Source organism: Bos taurus, chromosome 14, assembly GCF_002263795.3.
Source record: "Bos taurus isolate L1 Dominette 01449 registration number 42190680 breed Hereford chromosome 14, ARS-UCD2.0, whole genome shotgun sequence".
In the NCBI taxonomy this organism is placed as follows: Eukaryota; Metazoa; Chordata; class Mammalia; order Artiodactyla; family Bovidae; genus Bos; species Bos taurus.
Window position 1 is genome coordinate 65,025,883 of NC_037341.1, and position 22,712 is coordinate 65,048,594.

The following is a 22,712-nucleotide window of genomic DNA, read 5'->3' on the forward strand; positions in this document are numbered from 1 at the left end:
CTAACTCTGTCCTCGGAGAACTGTCAAATGGTGAAGACAGACAGCATTCAAATCACACAGCTACATAAATACTACTGTCATTAAGTGCTATGAAAGAAATATACAGTGAATTATGAAAATGAATGTAACAGAAATACTTAATCAAACTGGGAAGGCGAGAAGAGAAAAAGCAGCCTTCGGGCTTACTTGAAGATATCGTAGGTGAGCTAAGACCTCAACACTAAGCTGAAATTTGAAGAGGGATAAGTTAAAAGGGTAAGGACCGTTTTAAGAATCCCAGACAGAAAAAAAAAAAAAAAAAAAGAATAGGCAAAATCATAATCACCACTGAGAAATTTAAAGAAGGCCAAGAAATCTGAAGCACAGAGAAAAAGAGGGACATAGCAAAAAGGCTGCTAACACTGACTCATAAATTGGAATGACTGTCCTGTCAGTTCCCTTTGATCCTAAACTGATAGTATTTTGTAGTCATTTTATATTCCTAAATAGCAGGCACTTGAAAATGTATCTATACATTAGGATCAGATTAACAAAGACTAAGAAAGAACTTTTTAACAAGCAGAACCTGCTATAAATCATAGGCAAAATATAGCATATAAAGAAGAGCTAAAGTTTATATTTAAAAAAAGAAAAGACAAACTGTTGAGAACCTATTTTAAAATATTTTACATACACAACTTATAGTCACCACATACTTCTACTTCTGAAGGAAGTGAAGAAGAATCTAGTCTCTCTATTTATCTATACAAATGTAAGTAACAGAAGTGCCACTGATTCCTGTGAATAGTAGCAATGAATTCAGAAGGTGGGCTGCACTGGACTCCCATAGGAGCTTTTAGCTCCTTCGCTGGAATCAGCGCCAGTCAAATAGAGAAAGTGATCAAGAGGGGAGAAGGAAAAGATAAAATGGAGCTGCTAAGACTTCAAAGACAAAGCACTCCTGTGACATCATGGAAGTGTGGCTCTTTTGATAGTATTTAAGATGAAGTCAGGGCTTTCCAAGTGACTAAGCCATAGAGAATCCAACTGCCAATGCAGGAGACAGAGGATGAATCCCTGGGCTGGGAAGATCCCCTAGACAAATAAATGGCAACCCACTCCAGTATTCTTAACTGGAAAATCCCATGGACAGAGGAGCCTGGCAGGCTACAGTCCATGGGGTCACAAGGAGTTGGACACAACTTCTTGTGACTAAACAACAATAAATATGAACTAAAGAAGGAGATTCTCAAAGTGAAAGTGGAGAGTGAAAAAGTTGGCTTAAAGCTCAACATTCAGAAAATGAAGATCATGGCATCTGGTCCCATCACTTCATGGGAAATGGATGGGGAAACAGTGGAAACAGTGTCAGACTTTATTTTTAGGGGCTCCAAAATCACTGAAGATCGTGACTGCAGCCATGAAATTCAAAGGCACTTGCTCCTTGGAAGGAAAGTTATGACCAACCTAGAGAGCATATTCAAAAGCAGAGACACTACTTTGCCAACAAAGGTCCGTCTAGTCAAGGCTATGGTTTTTCCTGTGGTCATGTATGGATGTGAGAGTTGGACTGTGAAGAAGGCTGAGCGCTGAAGAATTGATTCTTTTTAACTGTGGTGTTGGAGAAGACTGTTGAGAATCCCTTGGACTGCAAGGAGATCCAACCAGTCCATTCTGAAGGAGATCAGCCCTGGGATTTCTTTGGAAGGAATGATGCTAAAGCTGAAACTCCAGTACTTTGGCCACCTCATGTGAAGAGTTGACTCATTGGAAAAGACTCTGATGCTGGGAGGGATTGGGGGCAGGAGGAGAAGGGGACAACAGAGCATGAGATGGCTGGATGGCATCACTGACTCGATGGACGTGAGTCTCGGTGAACTCCGGGAGTTGGTGATGGACAGAGAGGCCTGGCGTGCTGCGATTCATGGGGTCGCAAAGAGTGGGACACGACTGAGCGACTGAACTGAACTGAAAGAAGGAGATTCTCAAAGTTAAGAATGTATAAGGCTGGGTGGTACAATGTTTACAATATGGATGTTAAGAATAAAAGACACAATAATAAATAACCTGTGGAATAGACAGTGGAAAAATATTACATTTAGAAGACCCATATTCAGATTCTTTGCTTCAGAAACATTTGGACAATTTCAAGCCTCTTTGGTGGAACAGACAGTGGAAAAATATTATACAGTTAGAAAACCCATATTCAGAATAAAAGTCTGACTTGTTAAACATTTGGACGATTTCTGAGCCTCAATTTCCTCCTCTGTTAGACAAACTAAATTTGTTGTGCTGAAAACAGTCTTATTTTGTAAACAAAATGAAAAACTTACATGCAAGTGATTTATAAGTTTCAAAATACTGTGTCCATAATAAGTTTTATTAATACTGTTAATACTTCTTTTAGTCAATTATATTTAATCCCATTTAAAAAGTTGTTCATTTTCTCACATTCTGAAGTCACAGTCGAAAAACTCTGCCTCTTTATCCTGAGTGAGCTTCTCTCAAAACTCACTTCCTAATATATTCAATAATATTCACAACACTATCTGGTCCCCAATTTCAATAACCCCTTTCAATTTAGGAGCATATGCACAAAAGCAGTTGTCTTCCACACAGGATACCGTGATAATCAGAAGCCAATCAGAATGATCACCAAATTCCTCTAAAATACACCATCTGCCACATTCCAAAACCTCTCATTCAAATTATATAAATCAATCGAAAAGCACATTAACAACCTCTTTTGGACGGTCTGTCTCTAAAAAAGACAGCAGGGATTACTTGTGCTTCCCTTAATTGTTCATCTAGAAGAGTTCAGAATTCTATCCAGAATCTTTTCCCCCTCCTGAAGCAAACATTAGTAATGACTCATGGGTGCTCCAGCCTCAAAAACCAAAGAAAAGCAAATACAATCATCACTTACTTGCTCATTCATTCAGTAAATATTCGTTGATAGCCTACTATTTGTGGGATATTGTTCTAGACACTAGGAATACATCTGTGATCAAGAAAGACAAAAAATTCCAGCCATAATAAAACATTAAATTCTAACAGCAGGAAAAAAAAAAAGCTCAACAAGACAAATCAGTAATATATATATTATGACAGAGTGTGATAAGAAAAACTTTAGAATAGTAAGAAAACAAAATGTGTTAGTGTGAATGTGTGTTTAGTCACTAAGTCCTGTGAGACTCTTTTGCAACCCTATGGACTACAGTCCGCCATGTTCCTCTGTCCATGGGATTTTTCAGGCAAAAATACTGGAGTAGGTTGCCATTTCCTTCTCCAGGGGATCTCCCTGAACCAGGAATCGAACCCGCATCCCCTGCATTGGCAGGCGAATTCTTTACCTCTGAGTATGCACAAATATGCAAACAAGAGAGAAAAAAGTTTTTATATACAGTGGCTAGGAAAGAACTTGCTGAAAAGGTTATATTTCAATAAACTTGTAATGGATTGTTAATAAATTATTTCTTCATTTAAAATTTATTTACAACTTGTTTATACCATCAGTCATATACACACACACAGATAAACACACACCCTCTAAACTTTTTTACAGGAATGTGAGATTAATATTATTTTAGAAATAGCTTTTAAAAATAATACTTATGAGCTCTCTTATAACCATATCATAACTACCATATCATAAATACCTAAGCCATGAATGTGGGTGGCAGTTCCCAAGATGGATGGAAAATTTAAATTTAAAAATACCCTAAATAAAGTATGTGAATGTAGTTTAACTAAAAACATATTTTAGGATTAAAACACACCCAAGGAATATTTTCAAAGAACCAAATGCATGATCATATTAAAATTTTACATGCAAATCCATAAACATATCACTAAATGTAACACTTATATTGAACATTAGATGAATCTCCTTAAAAGAAGAAAAAATAAAAAAGTTTATCTTAGAAATATCATATGTATAATTTTTACAGTACTTTACTTTTATATAAAGGTTCAAAATGCAAATATATATGGAGATCCTGAATATGCATTTAGATTACAAAAAATAATACAAATACTGTTATTAGAAAGATCAGAGTATTATCTAAATATGCTTGATTCGGTTCATTCTAGTGGTACACATGGCAAAACAAAAAAATGAAGAGTCCCTATCCTATGTAGGAACATACAGTAGGGACTTCCATGGTGGTGTGGTGGTTAAGAATCTACCTTGCAATGCAGGAGACACAGCTTCAATCCCTGGTTGGGGAACCAGAGATCTCACATACTATGGAGCCACTAAGCCCATGAGCCACAATGAAAGATCCCATGTGACGCAACAAAGCTCCTGCATGCCTCAACTAAGATCTACATACCCAAATAGATAAATTATTTTTATAAACTATTAAAAAAAAATGTGCAATAGATTCTAGTAACCTTAGTTCCTTCTTAGGTATCAAAATTCTAACCAGATGGTCTAGTCATTCTAATAACATTTTAATGATTTAATGATATGAAAACAAAACCTACCAAAAACTACTATTTGGACAATTATAAAAAGGAGATTCTCCAATAGCATATTCAAAGAATAATGATTAAATAGGCATTTAAAAAAAGCATGATTTAACCACTAATCATTTTTCCCAATGCAGGGGTAGATGATCCACAAAGGCTAATTCTTGCCCACCTCCTGTTTTGTGAATGAAGTTTTACTGGAACACAGTCACACCATTCATTTACCTATGGCTATCTTTGGTCTTCCCTGGTGGCTCAGTAAAAAGAATCTGCCTGCAGTGCAGGAGACCCAAGTTTAGTCTCCAGGTTGAGAAGATCCCCTGGAGAAGGGAATGGCTACCCACTCCAGTATTCTAGTATTCTTGTCTAGAAAAGCCCACGGACAAAGGAGCCTAGCTCTGCAGTCCTTGGGGCTGCAAAGAGTCAGACAGGACTGAGCAAAGAGTCAGATAGGACTTGCACTTTTTCACGGCTTTTTTTGTGTGCTAAAACAGCAGAATGGAAACAGAGCCCATATGGCCCACAAAGCCCAAAATGTTAGTAAAATGTTTAGTAAAATGTTTACCACCCCCTACCTTAAACTACTGGTAAAGTCTTCAACCCGTAAGGGATGGGTAGTGGCCTCATCCTTACATTTTTTTCCTTAGGGTTCCACACTCATCCTCATCAAGATGAAAATGTCTTTGTGAGGAGTTCTCTTCAAAAGAATGTTGATTCAGGGGTTCTCAGACTCACCTTTCAAATACTAATTTCCAGTTTCTAGTGTGGATGTCATTCAGCTACAAAGGCTACTATATCAAATTCTGCTTTCAAATGGTTTTGCATCCCTGCATATGTGCACTGCTTCAAACATTCAGTCCATATAATCTCTGTCTTCAGTTCAGTTCAGTCACTCAGTCGCGTTCGACTCTCCGCGACCCCATGAATCAGAGCACACCAAGCCTCCCTGTCCATCACCAACTCCCGGAGTTCACCCAATCTCTGTCTAGCTAATTACAAATCTTTTCATGGTTTCTGCTTTGAACTTAGTCAAAGTGAACTTACTTTGAACTCAAGTTTAATACATTTTCTATAAGCTACAGTATTTGTTACATATTATTAATTGAGTTCTACTCTTAACGCAGCTATCTGAAATCACCTCACTGGCCAATTAATTCTAAAGAAGAAATTCAGACCACTGATCCTTTAAGAATATCTATCTAGCTATTTTATCTCCAGCATCATTGTCTTGGCTTTACTAACGACATAGTGACTAACTGAACTCACTGCTGACGTCAGGCTCTCCTTACCAACCTCTTTATCCCCAGGCTTCACTGATCCTTCTAATATCTCCTCTCATCGTGAGAGGTGTGGATCTGCTATTACGGTAGTGAATAAAATGAAATAGATTCTAGGCAAAGAATTTCTAAAAAAAATTAATTCTAAGAAATAAGAGCCTTATTTCTGTGTGTTTTTCCTTTTTTTACACCATCAATATCTTTTCCCTCTTGTAAATACACAGAACGCTCAAACCCCTATTTTAACATGGCAAACTATGGGTCACAAAGTGCTACTATCCCAAGAAAAATATTTTCTCTTTGCAACGTTTTAAATTTCTTTTACTCCTTTCTATGTATTACATGATATATTTTAAAATTCAGTTGGATTTAGTAGTGGCTGAACCTGAAGTTAACTGTTATACATACAAAGAAATTATCTCTTAATAAAATAGAATAAAATCATTATTGTTTGTAAATACATCATTTATCAAAAATGATACAAAATACTTCATTTGAATTTTCAAAGAGGATAACTGCAGGGTGTATCCCAATGGACACAAATGAAAAAAAGAGGAAGAATGGATGAAAATGAGGGGTGGGGGGGAGGGAAGGTAAGGAAAGGAGAGAAGGAAAGAAAGTGCCTTTTTTAAAAGTCTTGCTGGAAAAGAAAATTCAAAACAAGTGAATAATGGTGTACTTACCGGAACTGTGGCAGTAGTCCATACACTGTGGAACCTGGACTGTGAAGGCTATCAAATCTGGAGCTAAAAGGGATTCTGGCTTTCTGCTCTCATTGAGCCACTTGCTGCTATGAAGGTCTTTAGTGTCAGAAGGACCCTGAAGCAATGGAATCAACTTCTCTTTTCCACTGTCACCTGAACAGACAGATGTATGAAAAAGAAGGTTATCAAAAAAAATATATAGGAGTAGCCTGGGGATGCTTTATTTTAAAGTATACTAACAATATAAAATTTCTATTTACACTTGGTAATTTTAGTTGTACATTTAGTTATATTCTAAAAAGTATGACTGATAAATTAAATGCATTTTTAACTCTTAAAATGTTTTAGTATTTACTTGATGAAGGTAGAACACATTCAGAAAAGCTTATAAAATAAAACAACATGAACACACTGTATTGTAAATATTCGAGGGAATCTGTACCTCTTTAAACTTATCTAGACATTTAATCCACATTGGAAAAAATTAAATAACAAATAGTTTAAGGAAAATACTATGAAATAAAGTATTGGAAGGAAGGCAAAGTCAATTACAACCTTAAGTTGAAAAACAGCTGCGGTTTCTGTTTAATTTCATTATACTAGCAACATTTTAATTTAATTTTTAAGTGTCATATACATCTATACCTCCTATTCTACCCCAAAAAGTATAAGAATAAACTTTCCTTTAATTTTTCTTCCCTCATAACCATTCTTAAAACCATGCAATATATTTTTTTCTTAAGTAAAAATTAATTTATTAATGTCAAGAAGTATCATCCTGGCACAATTAACAATTTTTTTCAAGTAAAATAAAAAAATTCAAAACCTCTGATTCATAGGAACAATGAGTAAATTCTTGTTTCAGTAACGCTCCTTGTAAAACGCAAGGCCAATTCTCCTATACAGGCAATAAAGTTTTACACGGTCCAGCTGCACATACCTGGGGCTTTGGCACAAATTTTTATTGATCCCACGGTCCCAGAGGCACATTTGACCAATGATGTGCTGCAGTACTTCAATTCAACATTCTGGATTGAGCCCTCAAGAGTTGGCAGGGGATTCTTAGATTTCACACCTAATAAAAGAAAACTGCAAATGTACTAGCCGATTGAATTTAAATAATTTTTATACTCCTTCACCGAGGCATTTAAACTTAATTATACTTTAATTATCTACCTCAGATGTTCTTACAGTATTTGTGTCAGGCTTCACAGTTTAGTGTTTAGGAGGTAAAATGATGCAATTTTAAAACAAACAGGTTGAACTCTTAAAACTATACTTATGCAAATTTTAAACAAATAAGTTGTTTAAAAATATGGATACTAAAAAAAGAATCACATTTGGTTTTAGAATATAGAGTAAGATTTTCAATTTGAAACAAATTTAACTTATAAACTGACTTTCACTTATGCAGAGACATTAATTTTAGCATGAAACTACCTGTATAAACAGACTCCTCAAAATACCGTGGTCAGGTAGGATGCAAAAAGAGAAACAAGATAGCTCAAAACAGCTCCTAAGTTAAAATACAATAGCTTATAAGCAAAATCGATATGCCAACTGTAGCTAAAAGAAACTAAAGGGATTCTATATCAATTAATAAAAAAAAGTGAGCATTATCTTTTCTACTGTATGCTACTTGCTGAAGGACATAAAGCATAGAAGCAAACAATTACCAAGACATAACTGGTAGGGAATATGTAATTCAAAGAGGAGAAACTCATTTTGGCCCTGAAGCCTAGGTAAGAATTCAAAAGGCAGAGAAACCTTAAGAACATTACACTAACATTATTGTAAACAACAAAAAATGATGATAATGTGAAGAACTCTAATCCATTAACATATGCCAAAGGACTGTGTGTTATCCACACATTTTATACTATCCTCAAAACAGGGTGGTAATAAAAATGCCATTGTTCTCTCATTTTTACAAATTGGGATACACTGGATTAGAGGAGTTCAGTAATTTTCTCTCTGCACAGTCCTACAGCAGAGGAAGAACTGAGGTGTTTAACACAATTTGATCTTAACACAGAAAACTTCATCACTCATTTCACCAATACTCATGAAAAGAGGCTTTCTTTTCCCCATTCCACATTCCAATCAAATATGTATCATCCTTCACATGTGAAACTTCATGAAGGAGAACTAAGTATGAAGAATTAAGAAAACTATGAACTTTTATGACAGATATATTAAACATTATACCAAAATCTTTGATTTCAAACTCCCATGTGTTCAAGAAGCCTATAGAGTCTTTGTGAAATGTGGCCCAGGAAGCCTGCAAATTCACTAAAACACTACATGGTTATGCACTAGTTAAAGGACATCATCTTGAGAAACATCTCTCATATACTAATCTTTGCTTCAGAAGAAACTCTAAATTTGCTCATTTCTATTTGACTGTTACAAGAACATGTAACAATTTGGTTGCTATTTCCCAATATTCACCACTTGAACCTATTATCCTCATAGCAGGAGTCTAAATGCTATGTACTTACATCTTTTCTATGATTTTATCAGCTTTTATCAAATTCTCAAAATCTATGAACCAACAAACTAAGAAGTTGTATTTCAGAAAGTTAAACGATGCCTACAATATGACATAAACAGAGCAGTAACAGTAATAATAGTAATAGCAGTAGTAGCAGTAGTGCTAATTACAGCACCTAACATTCATTGAGCACTTAAAGTGCCATGCACTACATCTAATTTGCTATTTTTATTCATATCAAAAGACAGAAAAAAAGACGTAGCTATTACTATTCTATCTCATATTCAGGAAAACCAAAGTTTAGAGAAGTAAGGATTTTGCCCACGCTCAAGTCAGAAAGTGAGGAGGCTTGGATCACTTCTCTCCTCCTAAGAAAGGAAGCTGAGCTACCTCAGTGTATTTAACATCTACTGTGGATGCACAAGTTATAATCAGTGATAATTTACCCTGTGCCAATCATTATGTTAAGTGATGAGAGGGATACAAAATGGAATAATACCTTATTCTAATTCAAGCACCCAGAGTCAGACTCTTATTCTACACCAGTTTTTTTGGGAAAAAAAAATTGAAGAATCTAGATAATAATCAGGAGGCAAGAGCAAATGAAAGATTCTCTCAAGGGCGAGAACTGAAATAGTTCAGTTGGCTGCAAAACTAAAAATAGACAAACATGGCTTTTTTAAAAATTACTTTATAAACTGCTTCTTTTACAAAGTTTACACCAAGTTTAGGGCTCTACCTTGAATCTCAAACGAAAGGTCTAAGTCTTTGTTAGTATCTATTCTGTGCTGTATATATTGATAAGATTCTGAAGAGTATTATCAGAAGAGCTGTAATGTATAGCACAGGGAATCATACTCAATATTATAATAATCTATTATTAGATTATTACAATAATCTAATAATCTATATTATAATAATAGAAAATAATATATATTTATCTGCATCACTGTGCTATATACCTGAAACACTGAAACAACACTGTAAATCAACTATATTTCAATAAAAAATAATTTGACTGAAATCTCTTCTGATAAGAATGACATACATGTATAAAGCATCTTATTTTAGATTATAACTATCAAGAATTCATTTTGCTTTTTAATTATCATTAAATTTCTCAGATATTTTTAAATGTTTTATAAACTAAAACATCCCGTATAGTTTCTCTGTAAGAAAATTTTTTTCCTAAAGTAATTTTTTTTTAATTGCTCAACCTCAGATTTTTTAAAAGATAATTATAGTCATCTCTTGATACACTTCAACAATGGAGAAAAGCTGCTAATAAAAAATAACCTTAGTAATATAATTTCTGAACCTTAAGTGATACAATGTTCAACATGGTTCATCAGTTGTGACAAATATACCACCCTGGTGAGGGATGTCAATATTGGGGGAAGCTATGTAAACTGATACGGAGGCAGAAGCTGTATTGAAAACTTCAGACTTCCCCTTCAATTTTGCTGTGAACCTAAAATTGCTCTAAACAAGAAATAGTACTCATAAAAATAATTTAAAAATAAACTTGGCTTATTTCCACTCTACCATCAAACCAAAATTTGTAAAATACCCCAAACACACGCACTAGGAAGAGATAAAGGAAGAGTCTTGGCAATGAACAACTCAGGGCACCCCTCACATTGTTTTCAAGCTACATGAATGCTGCTTCCTAAAATTGTGAAAGGAAATCGTCCTGTTAGGAACACGAAATGGTGAAACAAAAAGGCCAAAAACTCTGAAACTGAAAAATCAAGGCTTCAGATATAGGTAGTATTATGTATTTAGTAGTTATGTGGCTTAAGGCAAGCCACTATTAATTACTGTTTCACGTGGAGGCCAAAGACTGCAGTTATTGTTCAAGGTATTTGACTCTGAGAAATCTGAATTTTATACGGAACTTAATTAAAGGGAAGAGGTGCAAAATTTTGGAAAGTTGTATAGTCATCTGATATGAGTCAACAGAACAATTACAGACAGTGACAGTATCTTATATTTGACATAATGACTTCACAAAGCAGTGTCGTATGCATTTACTCAAATATTGCTATCAAAATCTACTAGAGGAAGGGAAGAAGGAATCCTTAAGGTACTGCAACTGAAATACAATTTCACATGGTATATACTATCAATAGAATAACCTAAAAATACTGAATTTTCATAATACAATTTAGTATAAAATAATACACTGTTATTTCTTGTCCTTTTAGCATTTTTCTGAATGATATTAACTCAACACACAATCTCAGTCCTGTGGTACACCATTAATTCAGATTCTCTTCCCATCTTCTTTCTCTTTTTTAAATTAATTTAATTATTTTAATTGCAGGCTAATTACTTTACAATATTGTAGTGCTTTTTGCCATACACTGACATGAATCAGCCATGGTATACATGTGTCCCCCCATCCTGAAACTCTCTCCCACCTCCCTCCCCATCCCATCCCTCAAGGTAATCCCAGTGCACCGGCCCTGAGTGCTCTGTCTCATGCATCAAACCTGAACTGGTGATCTATTTCACATATGCTAATATACCTGTTTCAAAGCTATTCTCTCAAATCATCCCACCCTCACCTTCTACAGAGTCCAAAAGTCTGTTCTTTATCTCTGTGTCTCTTTTGCTGTCTTGCATATAGAGTTATCGTTACCATCTTTCTAAATTCTCTATACATGCGTTAATATGTTGTATTGGTGTTTTTCTTTCTGACTTACTTCACTATGTGTAATAGGTTCCAGTTTCATCCACCTCATTAGAACTAATTCAAATGAGTTCTTTTTAATAGCTGAGCAATATTCCATTGTGTATATATACCACAGCATTCTTACCGATTCATCTGCCGATGGGCATTTAGGTTGTTTCCGTGTCCTAGCTATTGTAAACAGTGCTGCGATGAACACGGGTACATGTCTCTTTCAATTCTGGTTTCCTCAGTGTGTGTGCCCAGCAGTGGGATTGCTGGGTCATATGGCAGTTCTACTTCCAGTTTTTTAAAGAATCTCCACACTGTTGTCCATAGGGCTGTACTAGTTTGCATTCCCACCAACAGTGTAAGAGGGTTCCTTACCACCAAACCCTATCTAGCATTTATTGTAGACTTTTTGATAGCAGCCATTATGACCAGCGTGAGATGGTACCTCATTGTACTTTTGATTTGCATTTCTCTGACAAAGAGTGATGTTGACCATCTTTTCATGTCTTTGTCAGCCAACTGTATGTCTTCTTAGAAGAAATGTCTGTTTAGTTTTTTGGCCCATTTTTTGATTAGGTCGTTTATTTTTCTGGTATTGAGATGCATGAGCTGCTTGTATATTTTTGAGATTCTTTGTCAGTTGCTTCGTTTGCTATTTTCTCCCATTCTGAAGGCTGTCATTTCACCTTGCTTATAGTTTCCTTCATTGTGCAAAAGCTTTTAAGTTGAATTAGGTCCCATTTGTTTATTTTTGCTTTTATTTCCATTACTCTGGGAGGTAGGTCATAGAAGATCCTGCTGTTATTTATGTCAGAGAGTGTTTTGCCTATGTTTTCCTCTAGAAGTTTTATAGTTTCTGGTATTATGTTTAGACCTTTAATCCATTTTGAGTTTATTTTTGTGTATGGTGTTAGAAAGTGTTCTAGTTTCATTCTTTTACAAGTGGTTGACCAGTTTTCCGAGCACCACTTGTTAAAGAGATCATCTTTTCTCCATTGTATATTCTTGCCTCCTTTGTCAAAGATAAGCTATCCAAAGGTGCGTGGATTTATCTGAGCTTTCTATCTTGTTCCACTGATCTATATTTCTGTCTTTGTGCCAGTACCAAACTGTCTTGATGACTGTAGCTTTGTACTATAGTCTGAAGTCAGGCAGGTTGACTCCTCCAGTTCCATTCTTCTTTCTCAAGATTACTTTGGCTATTCGAAGTTTTTTGTATTTCCATACAAATTGTGAACTTATTTGTTCTAGTTCTGTGAAAAATACCATTGGTAGCTTGATAGGGATTGCATGGAATCTATAGATTGCTTTGGGTAGACAGTACACTCATTTTCACTATACTGATTCTTCTGATCCACGAACATGGTGTATTTCTCCATCTATTTGTATCATCTTTGATTTCCTTTATCAATGCTTTATAGTTGTCTATATACAGGTCTTTTCTTTCTTTAGGTAGATTTATTCCTAAGTATTGGAGAAGGAAATGGCAACCCACCCCAGTATTCTTGCCTGGAGAACCCAGGGACGGCAGAGCCTGGTGAGCTGCTGTCTATGGGGTCACACAGAGTCAGACACGACTGAAGCGACTTAGCAGCAGCAGCAGCAACAGCATTCCTAAGTATTTTACTCTTTTCATTGCAATGATGAATTGTTTCCTTAATTTCTCTGTTTTTTCATTGTTAGTGTATAGGAATGCAAGGGATTTCTGTGTGTTAATTTTATACCCTGCAACTTGACTATATTCATTGATTAGCTCCAGTAATTTTCTGGTAGTGTCTTTAGGGTTTTCTATGTAGAGGATCATGTCATCTGCAAACAGTGAGAGTTTTGCCTCTTTTCCAATTTGGATTGCTTTTATTTCTTTTTCTTCTCTGCTTGCCGTGGATAAAACTTCCAAAACTATGTTGAATAGTAGTGCCCACCATCTTTTTTATCCAACATAATTCTCCTAACCTCACAGACATGTTAACCCCTCAGTGTTCAGTATGATCATTCAGATAAATTAAAACATAAACTAATGAGAATAACCTGTATATCTGAATGGAAGTAAAACATTAAGGATCAAGTGATACATAAGTTTATTTCTGTTTCTGCCTTAATTTTTAGGGTCCAATACCAACAAAGAAATGAAAATGGAAAGATAAGAGCTAAAAGTGAAACTCTCAAAGAGACAAGCAGTGTCATCAAAATTTCAGAAGATCGATATTGATGAACAAGTAGCAACAGGATGACTTACAGAAAAGTGCTTGTGAGTTACCATATTAAGAAGCAAGTTGATTGGCAATAAGCCCAGGAAAGGTAAGAATTAAAGAAGCCAGGTAGTTCCGAGGGCAGGAATACAGATGAGGCCAAAAAGATGACCAGTGACTGAAAGTCTATCTAATGACCACAGATCCTTTGCCTTAATCCATGCAGCAATGCAAGTATCCCACTCACATCCCAACAATGGAGAAGTTGAACCAGAAGAACAATGAACTAAGGGACACTAAAATGGAAAGAGGTGCATACTAAAAATGGGAGACTATCTAAAAATGAATATAAAGTAGATGTAATGAATAATGAAATCTTTTCTTTTACTCTCTAAGAACCGTGAATACTAGAGTTAAAACCTGCAGCAAGGAAATGGAAGGATTTCTATGAAAACTGGCCACTCCAAGAAAAGTGAACCACAGATACTGATAACTCATTATCCCCTCACCTCCGAAAACATGAATAAGTGTCCAATACTCCTAAATGACACCTGCCATTCAGTAAGCTTCAACCTTACAAACAGGTTTCCAATTTATTTTCCAATTTTTAGCTATATAAAATTTATTCTACAATATGAGGGATCACCAGAAACTAGGCATAAATCACTAAAATGAAAAGTAGAGATAAAAAAACAACAGAAAAGGAACTTCAGGTAAATAGATACTGGGATCAGAAAACTTAGGTAATAATAATTATACTATTATTTTATATTTATCATGATAAATATATTAAGTTATTAACCCCAAGGATAAAATTACATAACAAAAACATTTAGACAGTATATTTCATATATACATGCCCATAACATATTAACACTGAATATATACTTAAGCAAAACCTGTGATATAATTAGATGACTTAGGAGAACAGAAGAACAGAGCCTATAGTAAGTACTGCCCATAAAAGCTAAATCCTCTTGATAGGCTGGATAATACCATCCCACCATCACTCAAGAAGCCTGAATCCTAATCCCAGGATCTGAGAATATGCTATCTTACATGACAAAGGAATATTAAGGTAAAAAAAAAAAAGAATTAAAATTACTAATAAGCTACTTTGAAATATGGAGAGTATCCCACATTATCCAGGTGGAACACATGTAAACATCAGAGTTTTTAAAAATATTAAAAGAAGGCAGCAGAAGATAGGAGTCAGAGAAAGACATGTCATGACAGAAGCACTACCAGAGAAATGCATTTTGCTGGCTTTGAAAATGGGGCGTAAGGACTAGACCAAGGAATGCTGGTGGCCTATATAAGGTGCAAAAAGCAAGGAAATGGATTCTCTCCTAGAGGCTTCATAGAACACAACTCTACTGACACCTTGATTTTAGTACAAGAACATTTTAGACTTTAAACTACAGAACTGTAATAAAACAGTAAACTTATGCTATTTTAAGGCATTAGGGTCACTGTAATAGATAGTATGTATAGATAGTATTATAAAATCTAACTAAACATGAAAAGATAAGAAAACTTCAATATAAGCATTTTATTTAGAAATTTAGAGGTAAATAACTAAGAATCACCCATTCCAGTCCATTTTAGTTTGCTGATTCCTAGAATTTGCCTTGATATCAATAACTTCAGATATGTAGATGACACCACCCTTATGGCAGAAAGTGAAGAGGAACTAAAAAGCCTCTTGATGAAAGTGAAAGAGGAGAGGGAAAAGTTGGCTTAAAGCTCAACATTCAGAAAACTAAGATCATGGCATCTGGTCCTATCACTTCATGGGAAGTAGATAGGGAAAAAGTGGAAACAGTGTCAGGCTTTATTTTTTTGGCTCCAAAATCACTGCAGATGGTGACTGAAGCCATGAAATTAAAAGACACTTACTCCTTGGAAGGAAAGTTATGATCAACCTAGATAACATATTCAAAAGGAGAAACATTACTTTGCCAACAAAGGTCCATGTAGTCAAGGCTATGGTTTTTCCAATGGTCATGTATGGATGTGAGAGTTGGACTGTGAAGAAAGCTGAGTGCCAAAGAATTGATGCTTTTGAACTGTGGTGTTGGAGAAGACTCTTGAGAGTCCCTTGGACTGCAAGGAGATCCAACCAGTCCATTCTGAAGGAGATCAGGCCTGGGTGTTCACTAGAAGGACTGATACTGAAGCTGAAACTCCAATACTTTGGCCACCTCATGCGAAGAGTTGACTCACTGGAAAAGACTCTGATCCTCGGAGGGATTGGGGGCAGGAGGAGAAGGGGATGACAGAGGATGAGATGGCTGGATGGCATCACCGACTCGATGGACATGAGTTTGGGTAAACTCTGGGAGTTGGTGGTGGACAGGGAGGCCTGGCATGCTGCGATTCATGAGGTCGCAAAGAGTCGGACATGACTGAGCAACTGAACTGAACTGAACTAAGAATAAGCCACAAATGATTGCCTCTAAAAAAACAGTGGAGATTGTAAGGACCCACAGAACTGCCCTTTTTGTTACAGGCTTTAAAAAATGATAATTTAATAAAATAAAACAAAAGGTCACTCAAACAGGCTGGACTCATTCCAGACACACAAAAATAAAAAGAATCACAAGATAATGAACAAAGAGTAAAAGTTTCTGTAGAGGAAAAAGGCAAATTCTTTTAAAACACACACTGAAAGAATTGTCATCTTAGCAAAGTTATTAGAGCACATTTTATAGTAGCGAAGAGCTTCTAAATGGTTGATAGTGTAATAAAAACTAAGCATTATCATTTCAGGGGAAGAATAAAAGGAGAAAGCAAGATAAGAGGGAGATTTATTACATGAGAGGGAAGTGGAAGTCTCAACAAGAGTGCGCAAGCAAGGACAAACAGGTATACCAAGAAAGCTAGCTAGTTCTTGGTAATTTGGGATTCTGGGTTTACATTTCTAAAGGCTTTCTTTTTAAAAAAACATTGCCAGAGTTAAGGGTATATGCCAAAGCAAATATTAATATTTGTGTTTACTATTAAATACCCAGAGATGTAACCAGTCTACCCAGGATCACATTTTAAGTAAACTTGTTAGTTTGATGGTTCCTAGACCATGAAGAAATTAAGATCTGAGCGCTGACAGGACTGTGGTTACAAATTCACAGGGAAAACACCCACCGTCTTCCACATTAAGGCCAAAACAAAGAAGTTTCTTTGTTAAAACGAGAGTGGGACAGATTTTTAAAACACTCCATCTTTCTACTAGTCCTTAGAAGTTATGAGCTCAGGAAAATGGAAATCACTTCCCAATTCCTCCTTTTTGGTCTCCACCCCTTTCTGGTGATTAAAGGCCAAGCCCACTGGTAACTGAGTTGCCAAAGCCCATTAGGATAGTCAGAGCATGAATACCTGTTTCCCACTCTAGTTTTCCATTCCTCCTTGTTAGGGGATTTTTTTCCTTTCTTTCTCACAGGTTCAGCAGTTCACTTACTAATAAGAGTTGTATGTGTTATACATTTTCCAGCATGGGTGTTCAAAAAGGAAAGGATTTCAGGTAATTATCATACCATGCTACCAGGCATAGAAGTCACATCACGCTATGCCTTATGTTTCTTAAGTAAATATACACCATAATTGAACATTTTCCTCCCTAGGATTACACCCACGCTAGATGAGGAAGCAACAAGTAGTTTTTGAGGTTAAACACTAGAGGTTATGCAGAGATACAAAGTACATTATAAATCCCAAAATGTACTAGTTTAACAATTTTGTTTCCATAATTACAAAGTGGGTATAATTCACTAGCTACCTTACAGAATAGTCCTTGCAGAAATTATAGCAGAGTATCTGGCATGTTAGGATTCAATAAATGTTAGCCTGTATATTCTCACTATTACTATCACTACCAACAATACAAGCTTATGGGGGAAGCTCAGTTTATACATAAGGAGTAATAAGGGAGTTTAATAAATCACTACACTTTTATTCTAGTATAAATTCTGCCATCAAATAGCTGTATAATTTTGGATTTAAAGTCTCTATGATTCACTTTCTTCATGTGAAAAAAAAGAACTGCAAGGAGATCCAACCAGTCCATTCTGATGGAGATCAGCCCTGGGATTTCTTTGGAAGGAATGATGCTAAAGCTGAAACTCCAGTACTTTGGCGACCTCATACGAAGAGCTGACTCATTGGAAAAGACTCTGATGCTGGGAGGGATTGGGGGCAGGAGGAGAAGGGGACAACAGAGCATGAGATGGCTGGATGGCATCACTGACTCGATGGACGTGAGTCTGGGTGAACTCCGGGATTTGGTGATAGACAGGGAGGCCTGGCGTGCTGGGATTCATGGGGTCGCAAAGAGTCGGACACGACTGAGAGACTGAATTGAACTCAACTGAACCTTTCTTTAAGCTTTAAAAGCCAATGATTAGCTGCAGTGTAGGAAATTAAAGATTGTATAACAGGACCTGGAAAGGAAAAGTGGCCTTTGACAGAACAATATTGTGATATACTATCAGCATTTTTTAAAGGCAAAGAAAAATTACACTAAATGGAACTGTTATGTTTCTGTATATATGATAGAAAAACTATGAACTAGGTAATGTCAGCAACTTTAATGAAAGATGAGAAAAATAAAATTTTCAAAAATACAATTTACAGATTGATATTGCAAGAATAACTTTTGAAACATTTTCTACTTCCCATTAGCCTCTAGAGCTATACTGTCAGATAAAGAACAATAATTATTACTTTTTGAGACAAATAATAAAGTGGTACATTATTATATTTGGTTATTCTATACATAAAAGTTCTTAGTTTGAATAATAAAATAATTTCTGTTATGATCATTCAGTATTATACCCACAAAAGAACTTAAAAAAAAAATCTGCTTCTTGGATTAGGTATTTCCTAACACATATGAGATGGAAATACATGAAAATAAATTCTCATTAATAACTACTGGTAGAAATATCTAAAGAAGGACTACTGTGTAAAAGTCATAAAGATTTTTTAATAAAAAATTTTTAATTCTGGAAAAGGATGCTAAATTACTAGCTGGCAAAATAAAAGACATCACAGTGAAGGGCAAAGTGTTAGTCACTCAGTCATGTCCAATTTTCTGAAACCCTATAGACTATAGCCCACCAGGCTCCTCTGTCCATGAATTCTCCAGGAAAGAATATTGGAGTGGGAAGCCTTTCCCTTCTCCGGGGGATCTTCTTGACCCAGGGATCGAACCCAGATCGTCCTGCATTTCAGGCGGATTTTTTTCACTGTTTTAAGGAAACGTGTGTTTGTGCATGTGTAAGTGTACGTAGAGGTAGGTGGTAAAGGGCACACCAATATGAAAATAAATACAACATTCAGTCCCTCTGCACAGGAAAAGATCGTTCTTCTTCCTTTAGTTTAATTCTGCCATAAGGCACTGTCAATTCTACCACAAGTCAAAGTGCCCAGCCAAATATCCAACCACTATGAAACCTTGACTCTATCAAGCATTCTTTTACTGTATGAACTCTGACTGCATACAACCAAGATTCATTCTTCCTATTTCAATCACTCACCTCCAAGGACAAAATCAAATGCCTACTACGTATACCTCTGGACGTTTCTCACTGTCAAAAGCAATCACTCAGGCTTGAGGATGCAAGCTTTTGTCTGCATCACCTAAGGATGATCATCTATTAATGGTTCTTCATGCATAGCACTGACTCTCATGTCTCATTCACTCACTGATTCACTACATTTTACTAAACACTACTATACACCATGCACAGTCAAGGATTATAGGGATAAACAAGATCAATTCAGGCTCATCTCTCATTAAATCTACAACCTAGCTGAATGAATAAATAAATCCATGAATCAGTGAATGATAAAGAATACAAAAGAAAATTCACCTAAACAGGAAATGTAAGCAATAAAAAGAAATATGACAAAAGATCAATTTTGCTGTAACTAAAGAAAAGTGAGTTAAAGGAAAAATGAAAATTTAAGCAACAGCATTTAAAGTTGTTGAGGTTTTATTAAAACAACCATTATCCTTCATTACCAGTGGCATTACATATTCATGGAATAATTTGAGAGAGAAATACATTACTTGTTAAGGTTTATAATCCATAACCAAGTAATTCACTCCTGGGAATTTATCTCAAATAAATAATTAAAAAGAAGGAAAAATGCTGTATAGCAATATTAATTACAGCAGCAAAAGTCAGAAAACACTTTAAATGTCAGAAGAGGAGAATAGTTAAGTGTATTATGAAACAACAATATCTCATTATTAATTTAAAAACCTGTGTTACTTGATGTTTATGTGAAATATGCAAAATGTATCTATATGAAATGTTAAACAATAATAGAATATAATACAGTGCATGCAACATGGTTACAACAGTGAAAATAACACATGGAAAAATATTAGAAATTAAATAGAAAGTGGCAAAAAACTCCATATATAATCTAAAAATTGACCTACTAATCAGTTTCGAAGCTTTAATACCTTCATATAGTAAATAAGGGTTCATATTAAAGATCGCAAACAAATCATACTCTACAACAACTGTAGGTAGACTCTGAAGACGATGACAAAAAAAATCCCCCTACTAATTCTGGCATTTATATCCAAAATTACAAGTTAAAGGAAAGACAACAAACAGAGGTCAATATGTAAATTTACAAATAACACTAAGCTTTCCAATAAATAATCCAAATACAATAAAAAGTAAGTAACTGAAGATCTCAAAAGTCTAAAATACACAAGTAGAGTATGGTGTATAATCTATAAAAATACTGAATCATTATTTTGTATAATTGTAATAAAAAAGAAAGAAAAGGAGGGAGATGAGTTACTTTACACTGTTTTGTTAACGAAACACAAACAAAAAATACACAAGTGGAGGAGAAACAGAAATGATAGTCCAATCTATACATAAATTGGACTCTAAGTTATTCATGAATCAGTGCAGGCCACATCCCTAAATAACAAACATTACTATTGCCAAATTCAGAGTAAAATATTCTGTCAGAGAGTTAGGTATGTTTAGGCTAGGAAACAATAGCATCGACTCATAGTCACATTCACCCTTATTCTAACCAAAAAGAAACATAATCAAGACTTTTTAAAAGATATTTCTCAGTTCATTATAGAAACAAACTAGTTTCACTTACAGGAAGACATAATAGATTTTCTCCTATTTCTCATGTGAAGGACACCTAAAATCCCATTATTATATATAAAACAAAAATAAGACTCTGAAAGATGGAAAGAAGGCAGCCCATCAGTTAGGGACCTCAGGATCCAAAGACAGTCACAGTGGTGAGGTGCATAAGCTTTGTTTTTGCCTCACATATTCCAGACTGGAAGCTGAAGAAGCCAGCAACCCATGAAGGCCAACAGGTACACATAAAATTTATTAACAAAATTTCACTCTCCCTAGCCAAAGTAACTGAATAAAAAGCATCAGCAGCAAGACAAAAATCTCACAGATAATAACTGCTCTACTCCAGGTAAACACCACAGAAAAAACTGTCGTCCCAACTCCCACCATACTAGCAAAGGTCTACTAGACTTCTACTTTCAACATGCTCTAACAAGGAAACCCAGTGCTCCAACCTGAGTAGTACAGAGGAGACTTAATAGGGAACATGGACTTCCAACCCAACCCAGCAATAAGGAGGCACCCCTCAACTTTCCAGGGTGGGATCAAAGAAGCCCTTGCAGAGAGTTAGGACTTTCACCAACCTCCAGCAATAATAAGCAACTTTACTACCACCACCACGGTATCAGTAGAGACCTCATGCAGAACAGCAATGAGGTCTTGTGATCCAATCACTGCAAGCCAGAGAATTATAACTGGAGTTCTGTATAAGAGCTAGAATTCTCACCCTGGGCCAGAACTTACCGTCCACTCCACCAGCCTTAGATACCAATGCAAGTCTAATGGAAAACCCGGACTTCTACCTCCACCAGTGAGTAACAAGGGTACACATTCCCTTCCACAGTTGGAGCATCATCAGATGAAGCTGTATAAACTAGAAAGTTTAAATAAGATCTGCTGCTGCTGCTGCTGCTGCTGCTGCTGCTAAGTCGCTTCAGTAGTGTCCAACTCTGTGCAACCTCACAAACAGCAGCCCACTAGGCTCCTCTCTGCTGCTACTGCTGCTGCTAAGTCTCTGCAGTCGTGTCTGATTCTGTTCAACCCCAGAGACGGCAGCCCACCAGGATCCTTGTCCCTGGGATTCTCCAGGCAAGAATATTGGAGTGGGTTGCCATTTCTTTCTCCAATGCATGAAAGTGAAAAGTGAAAGTGAAGTCACTCAGTCATGCTCGACTCTTAGCGACTCCATGGACTGCAGCCTACCAGGCTCCTCCGTCCACTCAAATGACAGTAATTTTTGTTTTTGTTTTTTTTACTTTAAACCACAGCGGGAAGTGGCACAACATTTTTCAACTGCTGAAAAAAACTTCAGGATTTGAAGGGAGAAACCAGACATTCTCAGATGAAGGGAAAGTAGGAAAATTTGTAACATGTAGACTTTTCCTAAAGAATAAAGTAAGTTCTCCAAGCAAAAAGGATTTAAAATAAGGACCTGTGAAATATTAGGAAAAAAGAATAAAATAAAAATAGGATACATATTAACAGACTTTTATTCATTTCTTGAGTTTTCTAAAATGTTCCACGTCGAAGCAAAAGTCATATGTGATGTGGTTTTCAATATACATAGAGGAAATAATCGAAGACAACTGTATTATAAACAGGAGAGGTTTAAGAAACAAAGTTAAGTATGCTTTCTGCACATCAGTTGAACTATAAAAATGACAATACCAGTAGACTACAGTAAGTTAGATATTTGAAATGTAAACCCAAAACAACCATCAAAAACCCTTCACAAGGTACACTCAAAATGACTACATGTAAATCAAAATGGCATTCTAAA

At 35.7% G+C, this 22,712-nt stretch overlaps 1 protein-coding gene across 31 annotated transcripts in view; it reads right to left on the bottom strand.

The window, feature by feature from the left end:
- The window catches only part of VPS13B (vacuolar protein sorting 13 homolog B), an 806,276-nt gene that overhangs the window by 572,590 nt on the left and 210,974 nt on the right, over positions 1–22,712 (bottom strand). For 30 of the 31 annotated variants that reach the window (XR_009490398.1, XM_059874347.1, XM_059874354.1 and 27 more), the window contains 2 exons: positions 7,374–7,508; positions 6,413–6,586 (listed from right to left, as the gene is read on the bottom strand). Coding sequence is in view for 30 of the 31 variants with exons in the window: in XM_059874347.1 (XP_059730330.1) it covers positions 6,413–6,586; positions 7,374–7,508 (309 nt within the window). In the remaining variant the exon portion in view is untranslated. Of the gene's footprint in view, positions 1–6,412; positions 6,587–7,373; positions 7,523–22,712 lie in introns of those variants that run through there. The other variant, XM_059874372.1, reaches the window with a different exon arrangement.